Here is a 24,908-nt window from a genome sequence, read left to right on the forward strand (position 1 = left end):
AATGTTAAATACAGCCAATGAATGAGGTGCAACCACTGAAAGCTTGCCATAATCACAGAAAATGCACCCAGGTAGATGCTTAATAGAAACCCCTATGAACTAACAGGAGTGACACATAATCAATGAAACTCCTATTAAAGCATTATTAAGATGTAACCTTGTTTATTCTAAGTAATATAAAATGTACCCACTCACACATAAAAGCCATCCATGCACTACCCAGCCTATAACAAAAATGGTCAGATATAGTCAAAAGGAAAATGTTCACAGACACTTCAGAAAAAGAAGCATACACTAACGCTTCAATATATTTGGTCCAGAAAATAACTTACATGTTATTAATGTATGACAACATGGATTGAACTTATTCTTTCCAAACAGCATTGACTAAATGTCTCTGTAAAATTGATTCCAGGGGATAGCAGTTTACTACTTTGTGTATTCAAATTAAGTTACTGCTTAGCTAAAACATCACATGCAAGGAAGAAATGGAGTTAGTCTCAAGATGTGGCTAAATAAGATGACTTGTTTCATGCATGGCAACTCTACAGACTTATTTGTCTGCTAATTCATGACATCTAGCTTATAACTGTAGCATTAGGAGCCATTTATACAGGAAAAGTACTGTGCTTAATTTCACTTTCACCTTGCTAGGGAGGAAAACTACATCAATTTAAAGCACCGCTTACCTTATTCACACTACAACTGAGTCTTTGAAAGGATTTTGCTAACATGGAAATTAAGGATCAGATTTCTTTTCACTCTTGTCACACAGCTGTATGGCCAGGAAAAGAACAACACAGATATACTCTCAGTTTCAACAAAGTAACTTACGACGTCAGTGAAGCATATTTGTCTGTTCAACATTTTTGGTGCCATCTATAAAGTCAAAGTTATGCCTGAAGCCATCAAGTCTAAGTGTGACAATATAAATATTTCACAGCAAGTACTATCCCAGCGCAAGTGCAAATTAAGGAAATAACGAGCGAACACAATTCCTGTTGTGGTCAACGATTCTCCTCAAGATTATCACCAGCTTCCCATTGAAAAACATTTCTGTTACTCAGCTTGGAATCAGGGGGAGTTTTTGCTTTGAGCAAGGTCATTCTCATAGGTAGTGTACAGTGAAGCAAAGGTGATAGTCGTGTCATAACCATAAGCAATATAATAGAGAATGGTGAAAAAATTCTAATTGTATTTATCTGATCTCTATCTGCAGTGTTGCCAAGCGTAGCAGAAGATGCAAAACTATTAAATAACGTAGCAGAAAGTTCCTCAATATAAAATGGATCTCCCCAAATACAAGAACTCAAAAGAAAAAGAAAGTTGTAATGGCATTGCATAGACTATTTTAAAATTTTGTTTTCCATTTCTACACTTTATAACATTTTGGCTTTTCTCTTTGAAAAAGATACCCCCAGTGGAGTCAAAGAATTTCATCATTACTCTAGTTATTTGGTACTTTTCTGCAATTTTCTTATTAAATATACCTGTGTTATCACTGTAAGCATCTGAACTCTCCTTGCTAATTAGTTACATGTAAGAAATGTCCTTACAAAAATTTTTCTCCACAGTATTTCTTTCTTCACCTGTTCTATGAGATAATGTAGCACTGTGACATGGAAAAATGAATAAACCCCTTTTGCAGCTAAAAATATACACATTCTTCTTTTATTTGCTTTCCCTTTCTTCCTTTGACCTAAACCACAAGACATTTTGACTTATAATTGCATTTTTATTTTGACATGTTTGTTTTATGATATTTATTTCTTAAATCTCTTTCAGAAGTCTGCAGAGCTGATATACACATAAATGTCTGCTCATGGCAACGAAAATGCAATCCAGTAGAATTAAATGAGGTTGTGTTTGGATGCTAAGATACTCTTATAAATACAGCTTCACTGAGTAACAGTGGTGAGAAAATCTCTGGAGGCTCAAGCAAAATCTGTTCAGTTCAAAGATGCATCCTAAAATTTTGACCATTTTCTACTGAAAAGTATTCTCCTTTTCCCTCCTTCTCCATGCAAAAGTTGTTTATTTAGAACAGGCTGGTTTTACACCTTGAGAGGACAGAGAAAAGGGCATCCTGAAGATGGAGAAAGGACGGCAGCACTTTTTCTCACTGTAAAGGCTGTAAGGTACAAAGAGGATGACTGTGGTATGAACCATTTGTGGAGAATATTTGTGAGCATGAAGAAAGAAAACTAAAAACTAGGACAGTGTGTTTTAATCAGGGATGCAGGAGTGACATTCCTAGTTCTAAAGAACCCCAGTTCTCACACGGAGCCTAGGACAGTGATTCACTTCAGAAAAAGCAAAATACTTTCCTTCCTCCTCCCCATTCTACATAGTAACTCGGAGCAATCAATTCCAAAGCAGGCTGAAGCCTTGGAAATTTAACAGCTCAGGCACAAATCTTCATTCCCAAACCCTTCCCACCTGCCATGATTACTATCAGTCATTCTTCCTAATTAAGAAGAAAACAAACATTTCTCACTTCTTGCTGTGGGGGAAAAATACTTCCTGTGAGACATACAGATGGGAACTTACTTAGCAAATATTATTTCTCTCCAGAAATAACTTATTATACTAACAAATAAAGTGAGCCAGGTCCCAGTCTCCAGCCTTGAGGACAAGTGGCACAGTATCGAAGTTAGTGGTCTTGAGCCCACACTTGAGTGTATGTCCTGGCTGCATTTAGTTTATATGATGTACCCTGGGAGACTCCAGAAGAACAGCAAAACTTCAGAGAATGTCACTGACATTGAGTTACTTAGTAATGACAGTGAAATATTTATGTCAACTTCCTATTGATTAGACATTTTTTTTTTCATGTATAAGATACATGGTAGGTGAATTTAAAACACAGTGAGACATATTCCAAGTTGTCCAGAAGCCTTCACTGGAACTTTTTATAGTTTAAAAAAATTTATGTCCAAACCAGAGAAAGAACGATCTATTGAAAAAAAACCCAGAGGATGACTCCTTTTCAGAACAGCAAATCTTGAGTTTTATGTTTGCAATACAATTTGCATCTACTCACTATGTCCCTAAACTTCTATTGAGATTTATCCTCTTCCTTCGTTAATGAGTGCACATCTACATATATATTAGCTGTAAACTAAAAAAGAAAGGAAGACTGTTGGGAGAGGCACATGTTTTCCACATCTGGATTTGATTCAAAGGAAGAGGGAAATCAAGAAAACAGGGATACAATAATGGCTTAAAGAACAGAGGGAGAAATACGACGGACATCTAGAAGAAAATACTAATTTTGATGCAAATAATCATCAATTAGATGGCATGGTTCATGAATCATCAATTAGATGGCATGGTTCATGAATAGACTAATTAGGGAACTGGATCCAATCAGTAAGAAATACTTTTAAGGTTTGTTGCTCGGACTCTTTGTGTTCTTAAAAAAAATGGAAAAGTGAAGTGCTGCAGGATGTAGAATGAGCTATTGCAGGAAAGCAAAATACATTGAAAAAGCAGTCAGGGCTGGAACACAGATACCGAAATGCATGTGTTCTTTAGGAAAAACAAAAATAGATGGAAAAGGGTGTTTGATGATGTTATAGACTGCGAAGACATAAAAAGGGATGTGTTGGATAAAACACTCTGGTCATGTCAAAATAATAGACATAGAAAAAAAAAAAAAGCAGCGTGCTGGAGCAGTCCTAGAAATTATGCACTATAACTCCCGGATTATATCTGGACTTGGAGGGAATGGGAGGGGAGGCGCCGATATTTAAGGAGGTAGAAGAGGTGAATTGATCCAGACAATAGTTATTCTGTTAGTTCAAGGTTTAAATACATATATATATGTTTATCAAAGGTAACTAATGCCAAGCTAATTTCTTTGATAATATGGCTGATTTTAAGCAAAGGAAATTACTGAATCATCTAACTGCACAACTGCTTATATATGATAGGTTACCTTACGCATTAACAGCTGGAAAGACAGGAATTAGTAAGAGGACAATAAACTAGTTAAGGAAATACTAAAAGGGTAATAATGACAGACAGTACTGAAAGGGCATCTACTGAACTGGAGGAAGCTTGGTAACAAAGCTCCTTAGAGATCACTTTGCAAAAGTCCCTTAAATTCATTACTGAATATGAATGTGACATAAGAAGTAGGCACACACAGAGTGTAAACTTGCAGATTACACAAAATTAGGAGGCACCACCAGTAGAAAGAAAAATCAAAATATCATACAGGTAAAATATCATGTTCCACATAAGCACAGTAATGAACAGAAAGTAGTAGTACAAAGTTTGCGTTAACAGTGAAAAAAATTGCTACAAGTTGAAACTTAATTACAAAGAAAAGGGAAATGAAAAAACTTGAAATGTTTAAGCTGTTTGGAAGATGGCCTTTCACTAACTAAGTTGATGTAAATATGGGATCTGAATCAAGATATGCAGTTGTAAAATATAAACAGGCAAATTTTTTTTTTCCAGAAAGCATTGATGTCATTACACAGTGAAACCTCACCAGAACTGTAATTCTGATTTTCTTCAGGGAAGATGAATTTAAACTGGAAGAACAGGGAAGTGCTATAGGGATAGCACTGGCAATGAAGAGTATACATTCACAGAGAATAAGACACATTGGTTTGCTCTACCCTGCCAAGACCGAATAAGAATATGATTCCTCTGTAAAAATATAGTCAGCAAAGCATATACACTGGAGATGAACTATTTAAGTCAAAAAGACAACATTGGCACAAGAACAAATAAGTATAAAACAGCCATAAATAAATTTATGCTGCAAATTAGAAGATTTGTAACTCCCAGGGCAGTAACATTATTGAACAGCCAACCAGAGTCCTGAAGGACAAAAATAATTAGCTCATGTTAAGACACAGCTTTATCATTTTATATTATAATATATAGCGACAGTAGGGGACTGGACTTTGAGATTCCCTAGGCCCTTTTGCATTTTATATACCCATCTCACAAGGGTTACAGAGCTCTTCTTAGCCTGTGGAAAACTGGTGCGGCTAGGCCAGTGATGAGAACATTAAGAGAAAGACAGGAAATATTAACTTGGCGCAGAGCCTCACTAGGAAATGAACTATTGCTACCAAACTGGGGCCAGCTCCTCTATACACACCTCAGAGAATGGGCAAAGTCCACTTCTGCTTCTGCATGTCTGTATGTGGGTATATTTCAAGACAATTTTGGGTAGGAAAAGGAGTAAATAGACATATTAATACATTTCTATGCAGTTCTTCGGCATAACTCACTTCCTTGTCCCCAGTTACCTAAACGTTAAGCTCAGAAGAGCACTGCAGAGCCCAGTGTTTCTTCTACTTGCATGGCAAAACCATTCCTTTTTAGATATGCACTGCCTGCTTCATCCCTATTTAAATACTAATGCGCTTTTTTATTTTTTAATATTTTTTCTTTATTTTTTAGCTAATACTAATTCACTTGTGCCCTCTGGTATTAGCACCTACACTGCTATATGATGAAATTCTATTGGGCTACATGCAGAGACATCCAAAACATCCATTTTGTAATATGTGTTTTTTCTGTTGGTTTTTTTTTGTTTGTTTGGTTGGTTTTTTTAATTAAATATCTTCAGATAATGCTTAGAGATTGTGAAAAGTGGTTTTCCTTTTATGAACTTTAAGCATGTGGCAGTGATCAAATGGGTACAGCTGTCCTTTAAGGACATTGGCAATTATTGTCATCATACCTCCAGTTAGGCAGTTCAAATTGCTTAAAACTTTGATAATGATTACTTGACTGCATTTAAATGAAGGTCGTTTACCCTTCCATTCCCTACTTATATAGCATCTTTCGTGCAACACGCCTCAAGGCCCTTTCCAAAGAACACTAATCAGTACACAAAATTATATTGAAGCAAATAACCTTGTCACAAATTCCATTACACAGTAAAAGCTAAATAAAAAATAATAGCTTTCCTGTCTATGTTTAAAAGTATATATCCACTTAGTGTCAAGCTTTTCAAGTAGAAGAGAATGCCACAGAAGAGCACAGATTGTACTGCACAGCAAGGAAATGAAAAGTAAACTATTGCTACAACACACTTAACCAATACTCACCCTACCTTACCAATGCAATTTACAATTGCAAAAAATCAATATTTTTAAAATGCTGGCTCATGTTAAACTCAAAAATTTTCAGTGGGAATTTCAAAGGAACAGCTGAAGCCATGTCCAAGACGGCCAACCAGCCAGTGGAACAGAGATCGCCTTGTCTTGCAATAATAACTGTTTTAAGGTTTGATTGAGGCAAGACTGGCATCAATCTGACATTTACTTAAAGGAGCACTGTAACCGTTTCGCTCAGCCTGCCAGTTCAAAAAGCAAGAAGGATTTCTTCCCATAAATAAAGGTAATTTCTTATCTATGTACACATACAACCTCCTACACTAGCTCAGACAAGTGAATGTACTTCCCTTGCTTGCAAGTCTAGACAGGAGAAAAGATGACTGATAATGTCACTCCCATTCTATAGTGGGCTTGTTGGCTACTTATTGGTAACCCCGACACCGACTGTAAATACAGCAGTCTCCACAACATCCAGCAGGCTCTTTGAGTTGCTACAAATTGACATAAGTAAAAATATCAAGAAAAACAGCCTGGAAATTACCTTTCCTCCTAACCAAACAAGCAATTTGATCCAGTTTAGTGGCAAACTCAGCCCTTCCCTTGTCACAAGTCCGGGACCATAACAGAAACTGCAGAACAACTATGCACACTAAAATGTGTGTGAAGCTAAAATGACAAAAATCTTAGTTCACTGATAGATGTAGCTCTGTATTTATAGTATTATCTGTGCTGCAGAATATCACACACACCACAAAATTCCAGTGATTGCTCTTGCAGATATGTGCTGTGGCAGTTTCTCATCTGAAAAAGCAGAAACAAAATGAAACCAACTGCAACCCTTCTGAAGACAGCAAACATCAAAAAAACCAGAGGACAAGAGTCACCCCATTTCCCATATAATTTAACTCTTCTTTTGGCTGACAGAAATGTAACAAGGAGAGGGAAGAGAAGAAAGATTAAATACAAGGGAGAGCAGTAAAGATGTCTAGAAATGAGAGACTCACTCAAAGCTCTTACCCAAGTATTTGCATTATTGCTGATTTTAGCTTGTGAAAAATGAAGAAGGAAATAAAATACAAATTAAAGAAGAGAAACAGAACATTTGGAAAACTCATTTTAAAATTAGAGAGAAAACAACTGAAATACAAATAAATAAAACTCTCACTGCACAGCACTCCACAAGATGCCTGTGCTTAAAGTAATGAAACAGTCTTTGTTCAGAGAGTCCTGGCTGCCAACATTTACAGAGTTTGGCATACTATATGGTCATCTTTTCACATACAAAAACAAACACAATTTTCTTTTGGAAGCTACAAACCTCTTCTGCAATTCCAACTGAAATGATTTATTGGCCAATTGACACTTCTTGAATTAATTCTTCTTCAAGTATAACCTAGGAAATTCCATCTCCTATCAGTTATGTCAAATTTGACAGCCTCAGGTGAAATTTCTCCTTTCTTAATTATTTTATTATCCCATTAATTCTCCCAATCCATTAGTTACAGTCCCATGTCCCCCTCTGAAGAATTTCTCTTCTTCCTTGATGTCTGTATCTTTCAAGAACCTCAAATAAACAATGTCCTCCCTTGGCGATCTCTTTGCTACACTAAATATGTTTCACTACTGTCATTACCCTTCAAAAACTAACCAGTCCTTACGCATCAGTTTTTCTCCACCTTTCCTTTAGTAGCAATTCCAGAAGGGAACAATCAAAGTGATCCTCTCAGTTAGAGGTGTCTGATTTTCACTACTGTGCGCTGTGATAGTTACTATGTACACGTGCTTCCCCATACCCCATCAAAAAAGTACTTTTGAAAATTGTGCACTGCAAACCGTATCTTAGCTGTTGCATACTGTTCCTCTATATGGGGTTACAAAAGGAGAAATGCACCATGTTGCAAATCTATCGACTGAAAAAGCAGTGTGTGTTTTGGTGGCCACGCTGAAGGGAAGGGCATAGTACAGACACCAGTCTCAAAACTGCTGGTCCCTGGGACAGGCTGCCCAAGGAGGCTGGGGAATCTCCATTCCTGGTGACTGTCAAACCTCAACAGGACAAGGCCCTGATTGACCTAATCTAATTTTGATTAGCCCTGCTCAGAGCAAAAAGGCTGGCCTAGATGACCTCCGGAGGTCTCTTCCAACCCAACTTGCTCTCCGTGAATCACTTCAGAATTTTTGATCATTCCAGAAATACAGCATAGTACCTCAAATCAGCTATGTGCTGAATTCCCCATTAGATCTTGTGCTGCGATGTTTTTTCCCTTACAGTATGATACCAGATGCAAGAAGTACAAAGACTGGACCTCTTCTCCCAGCAGCACTGCCAGGAGATTTAGGAGATTATTCAGCTTCTCTTGGACTATAGCCATTTTTTAAAGTTGTGAGAACAATGAAGATGGATGGATCTCACTGGAATGGGGAGACAACCTCAACAGAATAGATAAGACAGTCATCAGTACAGCGGCCGTATCACCTGCAATGGGGTAAAACATGGAACTATCCATTGCTTTGGGTAATTCCAGAAGGATAACAGTCAGCAAAGCCAAGCATAGTGTCACCACCTTTGCCAAATGATCCTAGCCCTTTCTGGAATACAGGTTTCAGTTGTTTCTGAGAAGGGATTAGGTACGTATATATTGCTCTCTCCCAACACTGAGGGAAAAAATGGAGCCTTCCCTGTCTCAGACAGTTGATACATAACCTAGAAATACTGCTGTCAATCTAGTGGACATCAGAAATGACTGAATTTTCACTATTTTGTCCAAATTTTCTCAAGAATACCCTTATTTCTGGAGACTGAATTGGAGGTTCATATACTTCATCTTCTTCAAGACCTTCCTGTCCTTTTGCTACTCAGTTATGGCAAATCATCAAACCACTAATACTGCTTCCCTGACACAAGGATCAACTCAGCGCTTTTGGGGACAGTCCTGCTCACAGCAGTATTGAGATTATTTTAGACACAACTGGAAATGGCAGAGTCCCTTTGGGGTTAGCTTTTGCTAGCTTAGTATCTAACACAGAATAAATATGCTTAGAGCTCCAAGTCAAGTGTAGTATGCTCTAATAAAAAGGAAAAGAGTAAGAAATAAAACTATTAATGGCAGCACAATAAAAATAAAAATAAAAAAACCCACTCAAAAATAAGTAGTATATCAATTAAGCACAAAACTTAGGAGATCAAAGAGGTGCTCAAGGCTACCAAGTGCCTAATTCTAGAGAGTTCATTCTTTAAGGTACTGAGCATCACAGCACTGAGTTGGCAAAATAAGTACATAAATCACTGCAAAACCTTGTGTGTTTTCCAGTAGGAATGTGCCTACCCTAAAGTCAAATTGGAATTTCTTGAATTGGTGTTTAGCAATCAAGACAGCAGCTTGCCAAACTGGCTCTTTCAAAATGTTTTTTCTTAGAGAAGATTCACATTGGTAAAGTCTTCCACAATTACATTTCCTCTGGAACTAATGAAAGGATAACATTTTTCATAACCATGTTTTAAAAAGCTGATTTTTAAACGTTGTAGAGATACAATTAATTTTTAGAACTTTAAGCAAGGCTATCAGAATAATATAACGTTAGAAAGTATTTTCAACACAAGTTGAAAGTATACCAAAAAATGAGCAGATTATAGGCTCTCAAAAGGAGGCCAATATTTGGATTTCTTCTACCATTGTTTAAATTTTTTGCCTATTTCTAGACAAGGAATTGAGTTTTAAAAGAAAAATTATTTAAAACGGAAATGTTGTTCTATGTCATTCAACTCTTACATCTTATCTGCTCAGGAATAAAAAAAACATTAATGTAAAGTTCTGTGATTGAGGATGTAGTGATTATTTTGATTATCTGGCAATCACAGGTTTTGATTATTTGATAATCACAGAAGCAGGCAGGTTTATTTTTTACTTTGCTAAGAATGTAATATAAATTATTGCCTCTGTTACAAAATCTCAAAGATCCTGACTAAAGATTGCACATAATTCCCATAGTATCTTCTTCATTGTTGTATGTCAACCGTCATGCCTCTCAGCTGCTATCATATGATAGATACTCTGTCTTAAAGACAATCACCACAACACAGCCACTTCTGGAGTAGAGTGACATGCTATTAACACATGGCAGATTATGATCCCCATGTAGAAGAATGCTGTCTGAAGGTACTACTGAAGAAATATAGGTGATCTTCAGTAAAAGACAAACATGGCATCTTCATGACAGAAAAAAAAAACCATGCAACTCAAAACTATAAATGTTTAAGACTATAACTACTTATGATCTCACTTATTCAAAAGCTTGTATATCCAGTAGCAAGGTAACCTTACTACACTGTCTGGAGAATTGGTTTAAGATATCTCAGTGGGACTTAGAGCATCCAGACATAAACTGGCTGAACTGTTAACCTGAAAGAAACCATTCAGTATTGCCCTAGAATTAATTAGTTCCACTTTAACATGGAAAGGGGTTTCAGTGGGAAAAGTGCCAGAATGAGAGCCATCAAAACAGACCTCTGGTAATCACCAGAGAGCAGGAGTATTAATCTATCTGATTAATCTGTTGAGCTGTAATAGTTCCTCAAGGGCAGTGTGATGAGTTGGTAAGTGAACCTGGTGTCATTCTTCTATTCCCTGCTTCAGAAGGATACAGGTCTGCACAAGAAAGCTGGCTGGCAACAACAGTGCTTCCTATTTGCCCTGACAGGAACTGGTTGAAAGCAGCTGGACACTTCTCCAGACCCATTAGATGCTACCTTTGCTGAAAATTTTGCAATGCTTTCATCAGAACTGTAGCGTCTTTGCAACATTAAGTAGGGATTGAAGCACTTGAGAGGAATAGTTAGCAATGAAACAATAGTAGAGCTATCATGGAAGCCAATCCTGATATAAGAATAAAATATATGAATAAAATAAAAAGTTTGGAGCCACTAGGTCTGGGGAGGGAATGAGATTTCACTGTATTTCAGAGAAGATTCTCCCCCCTCCCTTTCAAAGGGGATAAACATGTTTATTATCATCTCCTTGTCTCTAAGAGAAAACTTATTAGAGCTAACTAAAATGGACGTGCTGAAAAAAGCACGATGGCAGAGACAGTGTCATCTGCCAACCTCCAGTATGGATTGTGGTGACTCAACAGAAATGTTTATGGTATCAGTAAACTCCTACAAGCATTTGGACTGACACCCGTGGGCAAAAACTAAGACAAATGCCAGTTTTTGCCAAGTACAATCTGCAATTAAGAATTTCACAGACAAAATATGAGACAAAGGGAATAGACCATAAATCATTATCAAACAAACCGAAATAGAGAAACTGGAACAAAAATTTAACATATCAAATTATTCCAAGAAAAGACAAAATGATCCCAGTGACTTAGAGTTCAGAAAAGCTGCTGATGCTGAATCATCAGGAGCCATAATTTCATCTGTCCAAATTACTGATGTAGGAAATGCTTGCACAATTTCTGTCTCCTTTTAAAAAGACAGCATTTCCTACTGAACTAACCAGAAACCTATCCTATCTTAATCAGCTAGTCTCCACTTGGCAGTTGCATATGTGTAGAATATTTCTAAAAGGGAACCAGGTCACCAAAGGAAGCACCTATTGAGCATCTTTTCTTTTACTCATTGACTTCCTATTTTTCCTCTGTGTACTACACACTTCTCCTCTCCTCTGCTGGCCACCTCAGCTCTGGAATCACGCTGGGAGTCAATCATTTTGCAGTCTCTGACCCAGAGTATTGATTCAATGTGGTGAAAGATGCCATTTGGTTATAATCGGTAACTAAACCATAAAACTATATTATTACTTTCATTCATTTACTCCTGTAATGTGACTAAACACCTTTCATTTCTTTCATCAACTCTCTACAGTAGCCGTGTCATACCAGCAAGACAAAAAGTAAAGGGGGCAGGGGGTGGGTTGAGGGGAGGGGGAAGATGAAGTCCAAACAGGCCTTTTGGAGCACAATCAGATCATGATTTACAACGTGTTCCCCTCTGCAAATTAATAGTAGGCAGCCTTTTAATACCCTTCTTTGAAAGACAAATTTAGTATCTTTAACTACAATATTCAAACGGACACATGCCATTCTCTTAAGATTTCTCTTCTTTGAAAGACAAATTTAGTATCTTTTTCAAACGGACACATGCCATTCTCTTAAGATTTCCTAATGGACTTGTTTCCTGCTCTATTTGCTGTCTGTATACAGACACCCATGAAGTATACTTTAGAAAAATTATTTCTCAGAAAAAGTCTAAGAAGAACTTATAAGTCTACTCTCTCCATTATTTTTTCCCCATCAGCAATTATTCCAAAACCTGAAGTGTTTTTCCCATTTATTTAGCTTCACATTAGTAATAAAAAATATCTTTTTTTTTAACTTTACAAGCCTATAAGGCATAAAGAATCTTTTAGATAAACACAAGGTGAATTATGATGGACTCAATCCTCAAGCTTGGAAATGATAAAAATACAGGTAAAGAAATCCATTCTATCTTCTCTTGCACGGCTACCCTGTGTCTTGTCAATCCAATATAGATGGGAAGAAGTAAAACCAGTAACAAGTATTTCCAACAAAGAGGGTAGAGAAAGGAATCATCAGCAGCAAGAGAACATTTAATAAAATACTTTAAACAGAAATTACTTTAGTTATGGGAGACCAATAAAGATGGAAAAATAAGCAATCCAAATAGTATGCTGATGGATCTCAAAGCTTTTCTCTTGCAGAGCCTAGTAATGGAATGCACTAATTACTTTGCTTTATAGTGTTCAATCATTCTGTTTGTATCTCTGTGATGAAAGGATGTACCTGATTAAGTCCCAAGTCCAAGAGTCTTTACTGGAAATCTGTAGACCTGGATTATGAATTACTCTACCAATGAACCAATAAGTTTCAAAGGCTTGCCTTTTTGTGTGGAGGCTCAACACAAGACCTGAAGAGGCCAGAAAATACTGCTTGAAACAGTTATCATCCCAACTACAAAGGATAAAGAAAAGAAAATCTTCCTTTGGCATAAAGAGCAAAAATAATACTATAAAGATATGTCTTGAAATGCAAGCCAGACATTTCACATGAAATGGTTCCTGTCTATTGTTAACTTCAAATGAAGAAGATCTAGGACACCTTCTTCTTCCTCCCTTTTAAAATTCCATTAAACACATCAAATTCAAATCATGAGATTCTCGTGTATTAGAACGGGAACACTAGCTTCTAAGTTGAGAGAAATAACTCTGAAGGAGGAAAAAATAAGTTCCCTTACCCCAAGATGAATCCTTTAGTCTCTCTTCCTCAATTCCATCCTTCTTAAGATGAAGCTTGGAAGAAGAATCCATAGTTAGATGGATACAACAAGTCACTCCCACCCATTAAAATGTATCTTTCAGCAAAAGAGAATTGAAGGGAAGAGTGAAAATGGTTTGAGGTTGAGCTGAAAGTTAGCTTTATAGCAGACGGTCAAGAAGTCAAATCCAAACAACCTCTTCTTTCTTGCTTTTATCAGAACATAATCTGAGGAATGTTGTAGATCAGAGACTCAAACAAAGGAATTTTGAACCCTTGATATGCCTAAACAACTTGTCTTATCTAACTGAGAAGCAGTGGGTAAACCTTTTGTAGTAATTCATACTTTTTGCCTAAGTATTTGTAAAGTAGTCATATTCAAATATGGATAACCCATTTAAATAACAAGTTCTTTGGGATGATTAGGGTTGGGTGAAAGTCTAGCATGACAGTACTTAGCTAATACCTACAGAGAAATGATGTGGAAGGGCTGTGGGGAACTGAGGTTTACAGCAGGAAAGATTTGGGACTTGGGCACTGTACTATGCCAAGTCCCACATGTGAGTCATTTCATTCCTTCCTCTGGACAACCGATTAATCCCATTCCACTACAGCAGCAGCAAGTTGTAAGATACTTTAAGTGCACCAAGCTGTTCCCAGTGCTATTGCCAAACAAAGTAAGAATATTTTCTTTGATGTGAAGAAAAGTTACATTCCTTCCTCCTTCAATTGCTAGCAGCGTTGAAAAACTACTTGGGTGAATGGCTAGATATCACTAAAATCTTGTTACACAACATCTCAGAAATCTCATTCAGATCAAGCAACAGAGATATGGTGATCAGCAGGGGCAGAATATAATGGAAAAGAAAAAAGAAGTGAAATAGAGAAATACACAAAAAAAGCACTTTCATGAAACTTTTATTGCTTGTCAGCAGAGCCTTAAGCACGTCCAGAGTATTTTAAGTGTTCCATTAGGTAGAGATGATAATTACAAGAAAGGATATGTGAAGAAATATATGTGAAAGATATTGCGTCCACTGTTTGGGGGACTGGAAGTGCTGTGACACAGGCACTGGACAAATTACTTAGTCTCAGAATTTCTCCACTCAGAATCTGCGATGGCAACTGATCTGCCTTTCAACAACAATTTAATTTTCTTGGTTACTGCCCAAAATGTTTTCCAGTCTAAGCCATGTTTTATAATAAATTTGTAAAGCTTCAGAGTGCTACAGAAAGCATTACAGAAATACAAATTGTACTACTGGTTAATGCAGTTTCTATAAGTAGCAGTCGTAATAAATAATTGAAATAATATGTACTGCTGATTCACAGCGAAGGGAAAAAGCCCTACTGCACCTGGCTGAGAGAACTACAGCTACTGCTGAAGACAGGAACATTACAGTTCAGTGTTGAGATGTACAATGCCTTCAACTGAAGACCAAATCTTAGCTGGCTAGAAAAGAATAGAATTACAGCTCAATTGTGTCTAAGAATCCATGATACTATATTGTAATCTAACAAATAATATTTAAACAAATGTTGTTCAAAAGCATTAGCTTCTCTGAGGATTCATAATGTACCCAGTTGTTGTCCTTCCCTATTTATGAGCTACAGGTATTGTAACAACTCTTGTACTTCATAGCATACTGGAAGCTCATGCCATAGATGTTTTCCCCAAAGGTCTCAATAATATGAACTGTAGCTCTTCCATAGAAGTCCCAAAAATTACTGCTCATTTGCGAAGGCCCTGTTAACAATCCTCCACTCCAGGAATCCTTTCAAACTGTTTTGCATTTTCTGGATGACATTTGTTAACTCTGGAGAAAAAAACCCATGTTTTATTTCACCTGTGCTATTGTTGCAGAAACAGCTATCTTAGCCAGGTACCACACCGGACTTCCTGAAAACAGACCAAAAAAACCAAGAGACTCTGTCTCCTCTGCTCTGTGCAGACACACACACACACCACTGTTCTGTTTGCAGTAAATAATTAAGAGGTGAATTACATCTTTTTAATAGACTACTTCTAAAAATATGATGGTTAAAAGTGGTGGAATGCACTCTCCAAATTCAGTGGGTCCCTTGGACCCTGAGCTCATCCCTTCAAGTTGCAAAAACAAAAAACCCAGAGCATTGGCAAATAAATTTATCACATTATTGTTGGCATCAAAACAGAGGAAATTTTAATCTATTTCAGCTGAAATCATATGATCCAGTAGCCTGGGGGAAGGGATATTAATAGCAGTCAGGGCAAAGAGGAGAAGAGAGCAATTTTCCTCAGCCCAGAGCTAGGCAGCAGGTTCTCTGCAGCTCTTCTCCACCATCCACCCCAGCGCATGGGGCCAGCAGGGTGGGAAGCCCAGCGACAGCGGGCTCGCAGAGGTAGCGTTGGGCATCGGGGCTCGGCGGTTTCTGACAGCCCACCCCAATACAGCTACGGACTCACACCACAGCCCTCCCAACGCCAGCCAACCCCGCTTTTGATCATAGCGCATTTGAAGAGCTTTTAGGTTACTTCTGCAACAGACGGTGTGTTATGGTACTCAGGATTGGAAAAGATGATGGAGACAGCACTGAAAAAAGTAAATTGGCTATGAGCAAGTCCCTATCTCCTATTTGGTATCGACAACATATTCCTTTAATGAGGGGCAGGAGAGAAGTAAAAAACCAAAACAACAAAGGAAGATGGAGAAATGGCTTTCATCAACAGAAACGCATACATCAGCCAACAAGCTGAATAATCACAAAATGGGGAAAAACCCTGATCCAAGCATTAATAATTCAATTAGCATCCATTGAAATAACATTGATTTTAATTAATCTATTTCACATCACTGTTCATATCCTATGTGCTTTCTATTACAGCTTAAAAATCATTAGTGTATGAGCCTGCTAAGTACTCACATCTTTAAAAATAACAAAAAGGAGACACAAACTTGCCAAATAAATATTTTTTAAAAGCCTCAAATAGTCAATAAAGAAAAATGAAATGTAATTGCTTGTCACTGTACATTACTAATATGGAATACACTAGCATGTTGCCAGCTGTATTATAAACATAATTTGATTCATCGGAACTTCAGTATATTAAAATATTGGTTAAAACTGCATCAGTGACTGAAGTATATACTTAGCAGCTTGTATTTGCACAATACAATATCTGGCACTGTTTGGTGACTGACTGAAGCAGAAAACTTTTCATTTATTCTATTGCTCTGCTCTGAGCTCATCCAAAATACACAGGAACAAAAAAAAGTTCATGTTTCTATCTGAAGTAGGCCCAGCAGATCAATAGAGAATATCTGCGTCCATCACAGAGCTTTGCTGGAGATGATGCGGAACAAGGCACATTTCTAAAGGAAACTCCAAGAGCCACTGTAATTCCTAAAGCTCTATGCACCACAGCCAGCCAGAGCCAGCGCACAAGACCTGTGCTTCTCCGCTTTAGGACATAATTTCTCTTTTTCATGTTGGGTAATGTTGACACTCTGGCCTTGGCCCTTCAGCAGCGTAGGGACCAGTGGGTCCCTACCAAGATGGATAAAAGATAAAGAAGAAAGATGCATAGGCAAATGCAATTTGATAGAGAGCAGCAAGACCAGCTTGAGCTGCCTGGTATACTAAAATGATTTTATAAAGAGATAAAAATAAACATGTTCCTCCTCTTTCCATTCTCCTGTCATTACCCTTTATGTCATAGAGATATAGTGAATCCACAATTATTGTTACTATTTATTTTATTTTATTTATTTAAACAATATATTGAGGACATTTCTGGATGTTCTTCTATCCTGATGTTCTTCTATCTAGCTGGGTAACTCCAAATCAGAGACAGACAGTCCAGGCACTTGGTTTTTAAACAAGGTTTTTTGCTTCCTATAGGTCTCTAATTAAGCTCAGTCAATTTTTATTAGTTTCCACAGGTTCAGATTTCATTGCAAGGCAATCAAAATACTTTAAATCTTTTCACTGTCAGTTATCTGTCTTTGCCCAAGAAAGCCTTTCACATCACAGCTTTTACCTTATTCTCCAACAATGCTCATACTTGTTCTCTTAATTGATACTTGTTTACACTGACGATTTCTGCTATGTGTGAAATACTTTCATGTGTAAAATCAACTGTAAGTAGCATTTCTCCATCTCCACCCCAAACTCATTATCTAAATGCTACAGGTTACTCCACATTTCTATATACACAAAACACAGAAGTTGTGATTTGCTTCTTTAGTAACAGTTGTGGTCACCTTAGGTGTGCCGGCAGTTCAGCAAGGGGCACGGCCTGCTGCTGCACATTATCACAGGATAATAGGACAGAAGAATTTACATTCCAGATACCTTTCCAAAAATACCATAATTGGCTTATCAACAGTACTCAACCAAGTGCAATATAAAGCTCAGGCACAAGCTTATTTTATATGTGCATACCTATCTAAATATATACTTGTATAGATAGCTATCTGTATCTTTTTTTCCACATCATGTGCAATATTGAAATGCGTTATCTTTTCCAATGGCATTATACACCTTGCACCAGCCTGCAGTATGTAGATACATTAAGCACTATCACTTAAACCAAAGAAATCTTTGCACGCCACATCCGTAAACAACCTCAGCGCGCTTCAGTTTCCACAGAAGTAGGTATTTGTTAAAGCTTTTTTACCTGAGAAAAGAAAAACACTAATAGCACCATGGGAGTTTCAAGAAAGGCAGGCAAATTATGATCACATTTACCATCTAATTTGCTCTCTGAGGCTTGTTCAAACAGTGCAAACATTGTGCTCCTCTTCTTCATTTGTTCTGACAAGCAGGATGACAACTAATCACCATCAAGAGCTTTCCCACTCTCCAGGCCCCTGTTTTCTGTTTATCCAATTTGATGCCTTCCAGCCAAGGAAACTGTTAGCCTTCCCTGCCACCCCAACTGAGAAGGCCAGCTCTCCAAGGCCGGATTTCAACTAGAAGTCTTGTAGGGTGTGAATCCACAGTGCTAAGCAGGAATAAAACGAGCCTTCTCTGCTGTGCGGTGTGTGATAGCAGCAGCAGTGGGTTCTGCATAGGGTGACAAAAACACACCCGAGGGAGGCAAAAAAGGTTGGAGACTGACACAGAAAAAGCAGCCTGAGGAAAGGAGAGGCATTCTCTACCCTCTTCCTTCATTTTCTCCAAAAGACAAATCTCTGATCTACCAAAGTGTTGCCATGCAAGTCCTAAAATGTGCAAAAAAAAAGACAAAAAATAAAAGGCTTGGAGAATACTGGAAAGTTACTTCAAGGATGTCTGTCCTTTGATAGATCTTCTCTCCAAAACTATTGCACTGATTGGCCTTGATAAGACTCAGCCACACAATCAAATTATCTTGGCTTAACGAGTTAAGCCAGTGTCATTGTCCACGTGTCCCCTCTTCACCCAGAGCTTAAGCAAGACAACACAAATTGAAATGAAAAAGGACTAAGCCATATTACCTCACATGCCCATTGGGCTAAAATAGTATACAGTAGATACCATTCCTTAGCAGATGCATAAGCCATAAAGATTTCAGATGGGTCACTTGTTATAAACTTAAAAGGGAAAATTTTGTTGAAACATTGATATTTAATAACATTAAAAGTACATACACACATGCAAATAAGGACTCATTACAATTCAACCTTACTAAACAGAGATCATATCAAAACTGGACAATGTCTTAAGCAATGTACATGGCATAAACAACCACCAAACTTTCCATTGCTTTTGCTGTCAAATACTGTATTATTCTGATAGCGTGAAGGAAGTAATGTCAACAGGCAGCTGGCTAACTCCAGATTCATCAACTTCAAGAGGTCTTGATCTTCAAATTGACTAAACCCATACCAAAAATTCTTTCTTTTTCTTCATAAGCATTTGAAAAATGCAGCTAGGCTTTAACTGACAGAAGGAACACACTCTCTTACCATTAGTTCTGTCCTGTTGCCTGCAGACAGGAGCCCATAACCCCAGCCAATGTCACCAGTGTCACTAATCAGCACCATTGCATCGGATTTAGCAATACAAAATACTGACATTAGGAAGCTGCCTGGCTCAAATTCTGTGCTACTTTTTGAAAGGTTATTAAATATTTTTCCTGGATCTTGTGATTCTGCTGCTTACACACATAATTAAACAGTATGCATTAGAATACCTTTTGAGTCAGGTGGTTGTTCATGAGATATTATGAAAACTTGTCCTAATAGAGAGTGTGTGTGTTTAACTTTTTTGTTGGTTTTTTTTTTCTTCCCCACAAACATTCTCCAAGTATTTTCACACCCTTTCTAACATCAGGAGGGTTTTTTTTTTCTTTCTAAAAGTTCACCTTTTTTTTAAACACCTACTCAGAAAAAGCTGTAGAAATAAAGCATGAAAAATGCAAATATCTTCAGAGCCTCATACTTGGCAAAGGGATCAAACAGGCCATGCATAACCTATACCACTTCTTACAAAAGCATTATATGAAACAGAGAGGACTTCTGCAAACTACAGACTGCAAAGGATTCAGTGAAAGGAAACATAAAATTCTTTGGAAAGAGGTTGGTATATTCTTGGGAGGGAGAAAGGGGGAAAATAGCCATTACCCTTGCTCCTGCTGCTTCCAAGAGTACTTGCAATTTCCTTTTCTTGAAGAAGATTTAGGGGACCGGAACATCAAGGCTGTTGTCTCTGCTGCATGTTACATGAGGGCCTTCAGTTTGTTCTCTATTACAATGATAAATATCTTCATGGCAGTGAGAGGTTCCCCCACATCAGTCTGCCATCCATGCATCACACCAGTCTATGGACCAAAGAGGTGGATTTTCCTGATTTAATGATAGATCTAGTAGCCTAATGGATTTTAGATTAGACCAATCCACTCTCATGCCAGTATATAATCTTCATAAGTGTCTGGGCCTGAAGATGTTCAGTGGTAGAGCTGAACTACTTTCTCCAAATGCTTCCTATGTTATTTCTATAGGCTATGATACTTAAATGGTCCATATCAAATTTATCACAGATGTCTTTTCCTTTAGCCATTACTGCTGTTTTCTAGTGGTTGGTTCATCTGTGATTTTAATTTGTAAAGATCAATTAAGCCACTCTCCCCAAAGTCGCAGGATACTGCAGAGCTGCAAAAGATGAGCTAATGGATTTTTTTCATCTCGCCTGCTTCACAGCATTAACTTGGAGGATCTTAAATTCTGAGCTTTTAGATCAGAGATGGATGTTTGCAGAAAGAAGCCTGAGCCCAAAAGTAACTTTATTTAACAATTAGCATCCTGTGCAACTTCAGTGATGATTGCATCGGATTTAGCAATACAAAATACTGACATTAGGAAGCTGCCTGGCTCAAATTCTGTGCTACTTTTTGAAAGGTTATTAAATATTTTTCCTGGATCTTGTGATTCTGCTGCTTACACACATAATTAAACAGTATGCATTAGAATACCTTTTGAGTCAGGTGGTTGTTCATGAGATATTATGAAAACTTGTCCTAATAGAGAGTGTGTGTGTTTAACTTTTTTGTTGGTTTTTTTTTTCTTCCCCACAAACATTCTCCAAGTATTTTCACACCCTTTCTAACATCAGGAGGGTTTTTTTTTTCTTTCTAAAAGTTCACCTTTTTTTTAAACACCTACTCAGAAAAAGCTGTAGAAATAAAGCATGAAAAATGCAAATATCTTCAGAGCCTCATACTTGGCAAAGGGATCAAACAGGCCATGCATAACCTATACCACTTCTTACAAAAGCATTATATGAAACAGAGAGGACTTCTGCAAACTACAGACTGCAAAGGATTCAGTGAAAGGAAACATAAAATTCTTTGGAAAGAGGTTGGTATATTCTTGGGAGGGAGAAAGGGGGAAAATAGCCATTACCCTTGCTCCTGCTGCTCCCAAGAGTACTTGCAATTTCCTTTTCTTGAAGAAGATTTAGGGGACCGGAACATCAAGGCTGTTGTCTCTGCTGCATGTTACATGAGGGCCTTCAGTTTGTTCTCTATTACAATGATAAATATCTTCATGGCAGTGAGAGGTTCCCCCACATCAGTCTGCCATCCATGCATCACACCAGTCTATGGACCAAAGAGGTGGATTTTCCTGATTTAATGATAGATCTAGTAGCCTAATGGATTTTAGATTAGACCAATCCACTCTCATGCCAGTATATAATCTTCATAAGTGTCTGGGCCTGAAGATGTTCAGTGGTAGAGCTGAACTACTTTCTCCAAATGCTTCCTATGTTATTTCTATAGGCTATGATACTTAAATGGTCCATATCAAATTTATCACAGATGTCTTTTCCTTTAGCCATTACTGCTGTTTTCTAGTGGTTGGTTCATCTGTGATTTTAATTTGTAAAGATCAATTAAGCCACTCTCCCCAAAGTCGCAGGATACTGCAGAGCTGCAAAAGATGAGCTAATGGATTTTTTTCATCTCGCCTGCTTCACAGCATTAACTTGGAGGATCTTAAATTCTGAGCTTTTAGATCAGAGATGGATGTTTGCAGAAAGAAGCCTGAGCCCAAAAGTAACTTTATTTAACAATTAGCATCCTGTGCAACTTCAGTGATGTCAACAGAATCAAGGGGGAGGTAAATCAGTGTGTGGTTTTGGCAGCTTTCCCTTTTCTGCCAATTAGAACAATCAGACTCCAAATTTCACATTGAGGAAAAGAAATTAGCAGCGTTGTCTTGGTCAAATGTTAAAGTAAATAGCACTTGAAGCGTTAATCATAATTGCAGTTTTTCAAGTTATTCATATCTCATTCCCATTGGCTCATTTTCCCATGCTTACCACGGTGAACGTATTTTGATGAGCGGCATTAAGGCTGCTTTGTCTGTGCCAAAAGAGAATGCTACATCTCAGCTGCTAAAGCAGCAGGCTGCCAAAACAGCTGGACTCACCTTCCCCAGAGAAGCCTTCTGCTGCTTGTGGGAGGCACTTGGGTACAGAGGAGCAGAGCAGGTGGGAGGACATGGTAAGAAGAAGACAACTGGTTTCAGACATCCTTCTCCAAGTGGTGGGGAGAAGAGGGCAGGGTGCAGAGACAGGTGAAAAGTAGACTCAGGCTCCCAAGGAAGGAAACACACCCAAACCGTTTGCTGATTCTTAAATGGCTCGTAGGGAGGGAGTATGTTTTAAAAAGTGTTATCGCAGCAAAGAGGCTCTTCATAGGGAAACGAGGGCTTTCTTGATGGGATGGCAGGCTGTTCTTTAGGAACAGTACTGTAATTAATTCCTAACTACAGCCACTATGTTATAAACGAGCACAGATGGCAAGATTTTTCAAGTTAAAAAATTAATGCTTGCTGAAGATGACGGGATAGGCAAAATTCAATTAAAAATGTAAGCAAATATGTTTTGAAATGTAATTATTTCAGCTTAAAATAGTTTCAGAGAGATGTTCTTTCAATACTGTAGATGTGTAGAGGACTATCAAACATCTTCTGGTCTTTCCACTCCTTCTAGATCTGCATGCACCTCTCTGAGGCTGGCTCAGACTCCATGCAGGTGTTGCCAGCAAAGGCCCTTCTGTGCTGTGTGGGGTTTGCATGCAAACTCCCTCATGAGAAGCAGAAAGCCAGAGACACCATGGCAGTAAGTGGGAAAGGAAGCGCCACTGAGATCCCACAGACCACTGAGGGCAGTTGTTTAATAGAGCTAAACTCAGAGTCCACCGAAGTCGATGGGAATTTTGTTACCAACACTGACAGGACTTGGATTTTCTCTAAAATATGGTCAAATAAGCAAAGCCAATCAACTTCAAAAAGCCTCGTCATTATGCTTTAGACGCAATAATCCTAGGTGGTGCGTGAAATCATTTTAGATTACAATTTCAGGTGGAAGTCTCTTCAATTTGGTTGTCCCTTTAAGGGCAGGTTTCCTTATAAAACCAGAGCAGTATTCTCTTGCATTTGAACTTTGCACGAAGATCCATATTTCCAACACATCATAATAAGTTTTTACAGCCGAGTAGGTTACCAGGAATTAAACAGCCCACAGCCTTGCAGTGACTTACACACCACGAATAAGGACATGTAAGAACAGACTGAAGTAGAAAGGAGTCACGCGGTAAGGGGACTAGGAAATGCAAATATTTTACCTTGTCTTACTATCACCAGGTAGTTTTCAGAGGAAAGACCAGCTACATAAATACAAAGCAAAGTACAAATACTAATCATTCTTATCTTTTGTCTATACTCTACATGCCTGAGTTAACTGTTTAAACAAACATTAACAAGTGAGCTAAAGTGAAGTGACATCTTGTTTTTTGATCTTCCAAAATACCACACGAACATCCTACTATACAGCGGGTCAGTCACAAGAAACCATATTAAACAAAATAAGAAGGATTTACTTCCTGTTCAGCTACTTGCATGGCCTGTCTCCAAAGCAAAAATAACATCCCCAAGTCTTGCTGAAGAGAGAAAAGCGTATTTCTGCCTTTAACACAGGCACTACTATAAGTCCACTACCAAGGCACATAGATTGCCAGTATAGCCAGTGCAATAACACCATGCCAGACCAAAGCACCCTGGCTGCAAGGCCACCAGCCCTGCTCGTATGCGTGCACATGCTGGTCCAGGGCACTGTGCACCAGCCTGGTCAGTCCAAAGCATGCTTATCACAGTATCATTATTCTTCCATTTTAAGTTAAAAAGCCAACTAAACCTATATTGCACAAAAAAAGCCTTCCATAGTAGATTTTTTCCAAGTTCAATAAGAAAGGTATTGTATCAAGTGGCAGTAGCTAGGCAGTCTTTATTGGGCTCATAAAGGATTATGATTTTGCCTTATTCTCTATATAAGTGAATTTCTTAAAATATCATTTTTAAAATGGCACTTCTTCTTCTCCTGATAGTGTTTCTTTAATATATTAACTTTCCCACATTCCATACTTTGATGGTTCGGCAATTTTCTAGTTCATTTTAAATCAGTATTTGACAAAACAATACCAACAGTTCAGTAAGTGTCCCAGCTGAATTTTACAATTTACGTTTCTTTTTGAAATACCCTCTTACTGAATAGCTTTAGCAACTAATAAAATTCTTCAATTTTAAAGCCAAAAGAATCACATTAAGCACTAAATTCGTGGGGAAGTGGGAGGACTAGTGATACTGAATGTTGATAGTAGATTTTATTTTTAACAACAGAAAAGTTGTTTTTTTTTTAAATCAGTAATACATTGTAATTTATAGGTTTCATGCATATCCTACTGCATGGATTTTTAGTTATACTTTTGATGCTTTGACATAAACATACACAGATTTGTACACATACATGCATACATGTATGTAAATATATGTGTATATATATGTAAGCGTATACAGCTACATATACACAGACACATACATACATGCATGTAAGCCAATGCTGTTAATTTTCTCTATTCTGGTTAAACAATAATGAACAAAAAATATAGCAGAAAGCCACCACTATGAAATAAAATTTATTCTTATGCGCTAGATATGATGCAATAACTGAGTAGAACCCTGGCGAAGACACATAGACATTGTTTACATATATTGCACATGTTAACAGTGAAGTGAA

At 37.7% G+C, this 24,908-nt stretch overlaps 1 protein-coding gene across 2 annotated transcripts in view; it reads right to left on the minus strand.

The window, feature by feature from the left end:
- FIGN (fidgetin, microtubule severing factor) overlaps window positions 1-24,908 on the minus strand; it is a 101,407-nt gene that overhangs the window by 27,765 nt on the left and 48,734 nt on the right. The window contains exon 2 of one of the 2 annotated variants that reach the window (XM_035896251.1): window positions 13,345-13,399. The exons of the other annotated variant lie outside the window; for it this stretch is intronic. Within the exon in view, the coding sequence (XP_035752144.1) occupies window positions 13,345-13,399 (55 nt within the window). The remainder of the gene's footprint in view (window positions 1-13,344; window positions 13,400-24,908) is intronic. 2 annotated transcript variants of the gene reach the window in all.

Source organism: Egretta garzetta, unplaced genomic scaffold (genome assembly GCF_000687185.1).
Source record: "Egretta garzetta isolate BGI_Z169 unplaced genomic scaffold, ASM68718v1 scaffold16, whole genome shotgun sequence".
Lineage (NCBI taxonomy): Eukaryota > Metazoa > Chordata > Aves > Pelecaniformes > Ardeidae > Egretta > Egretta garzetta.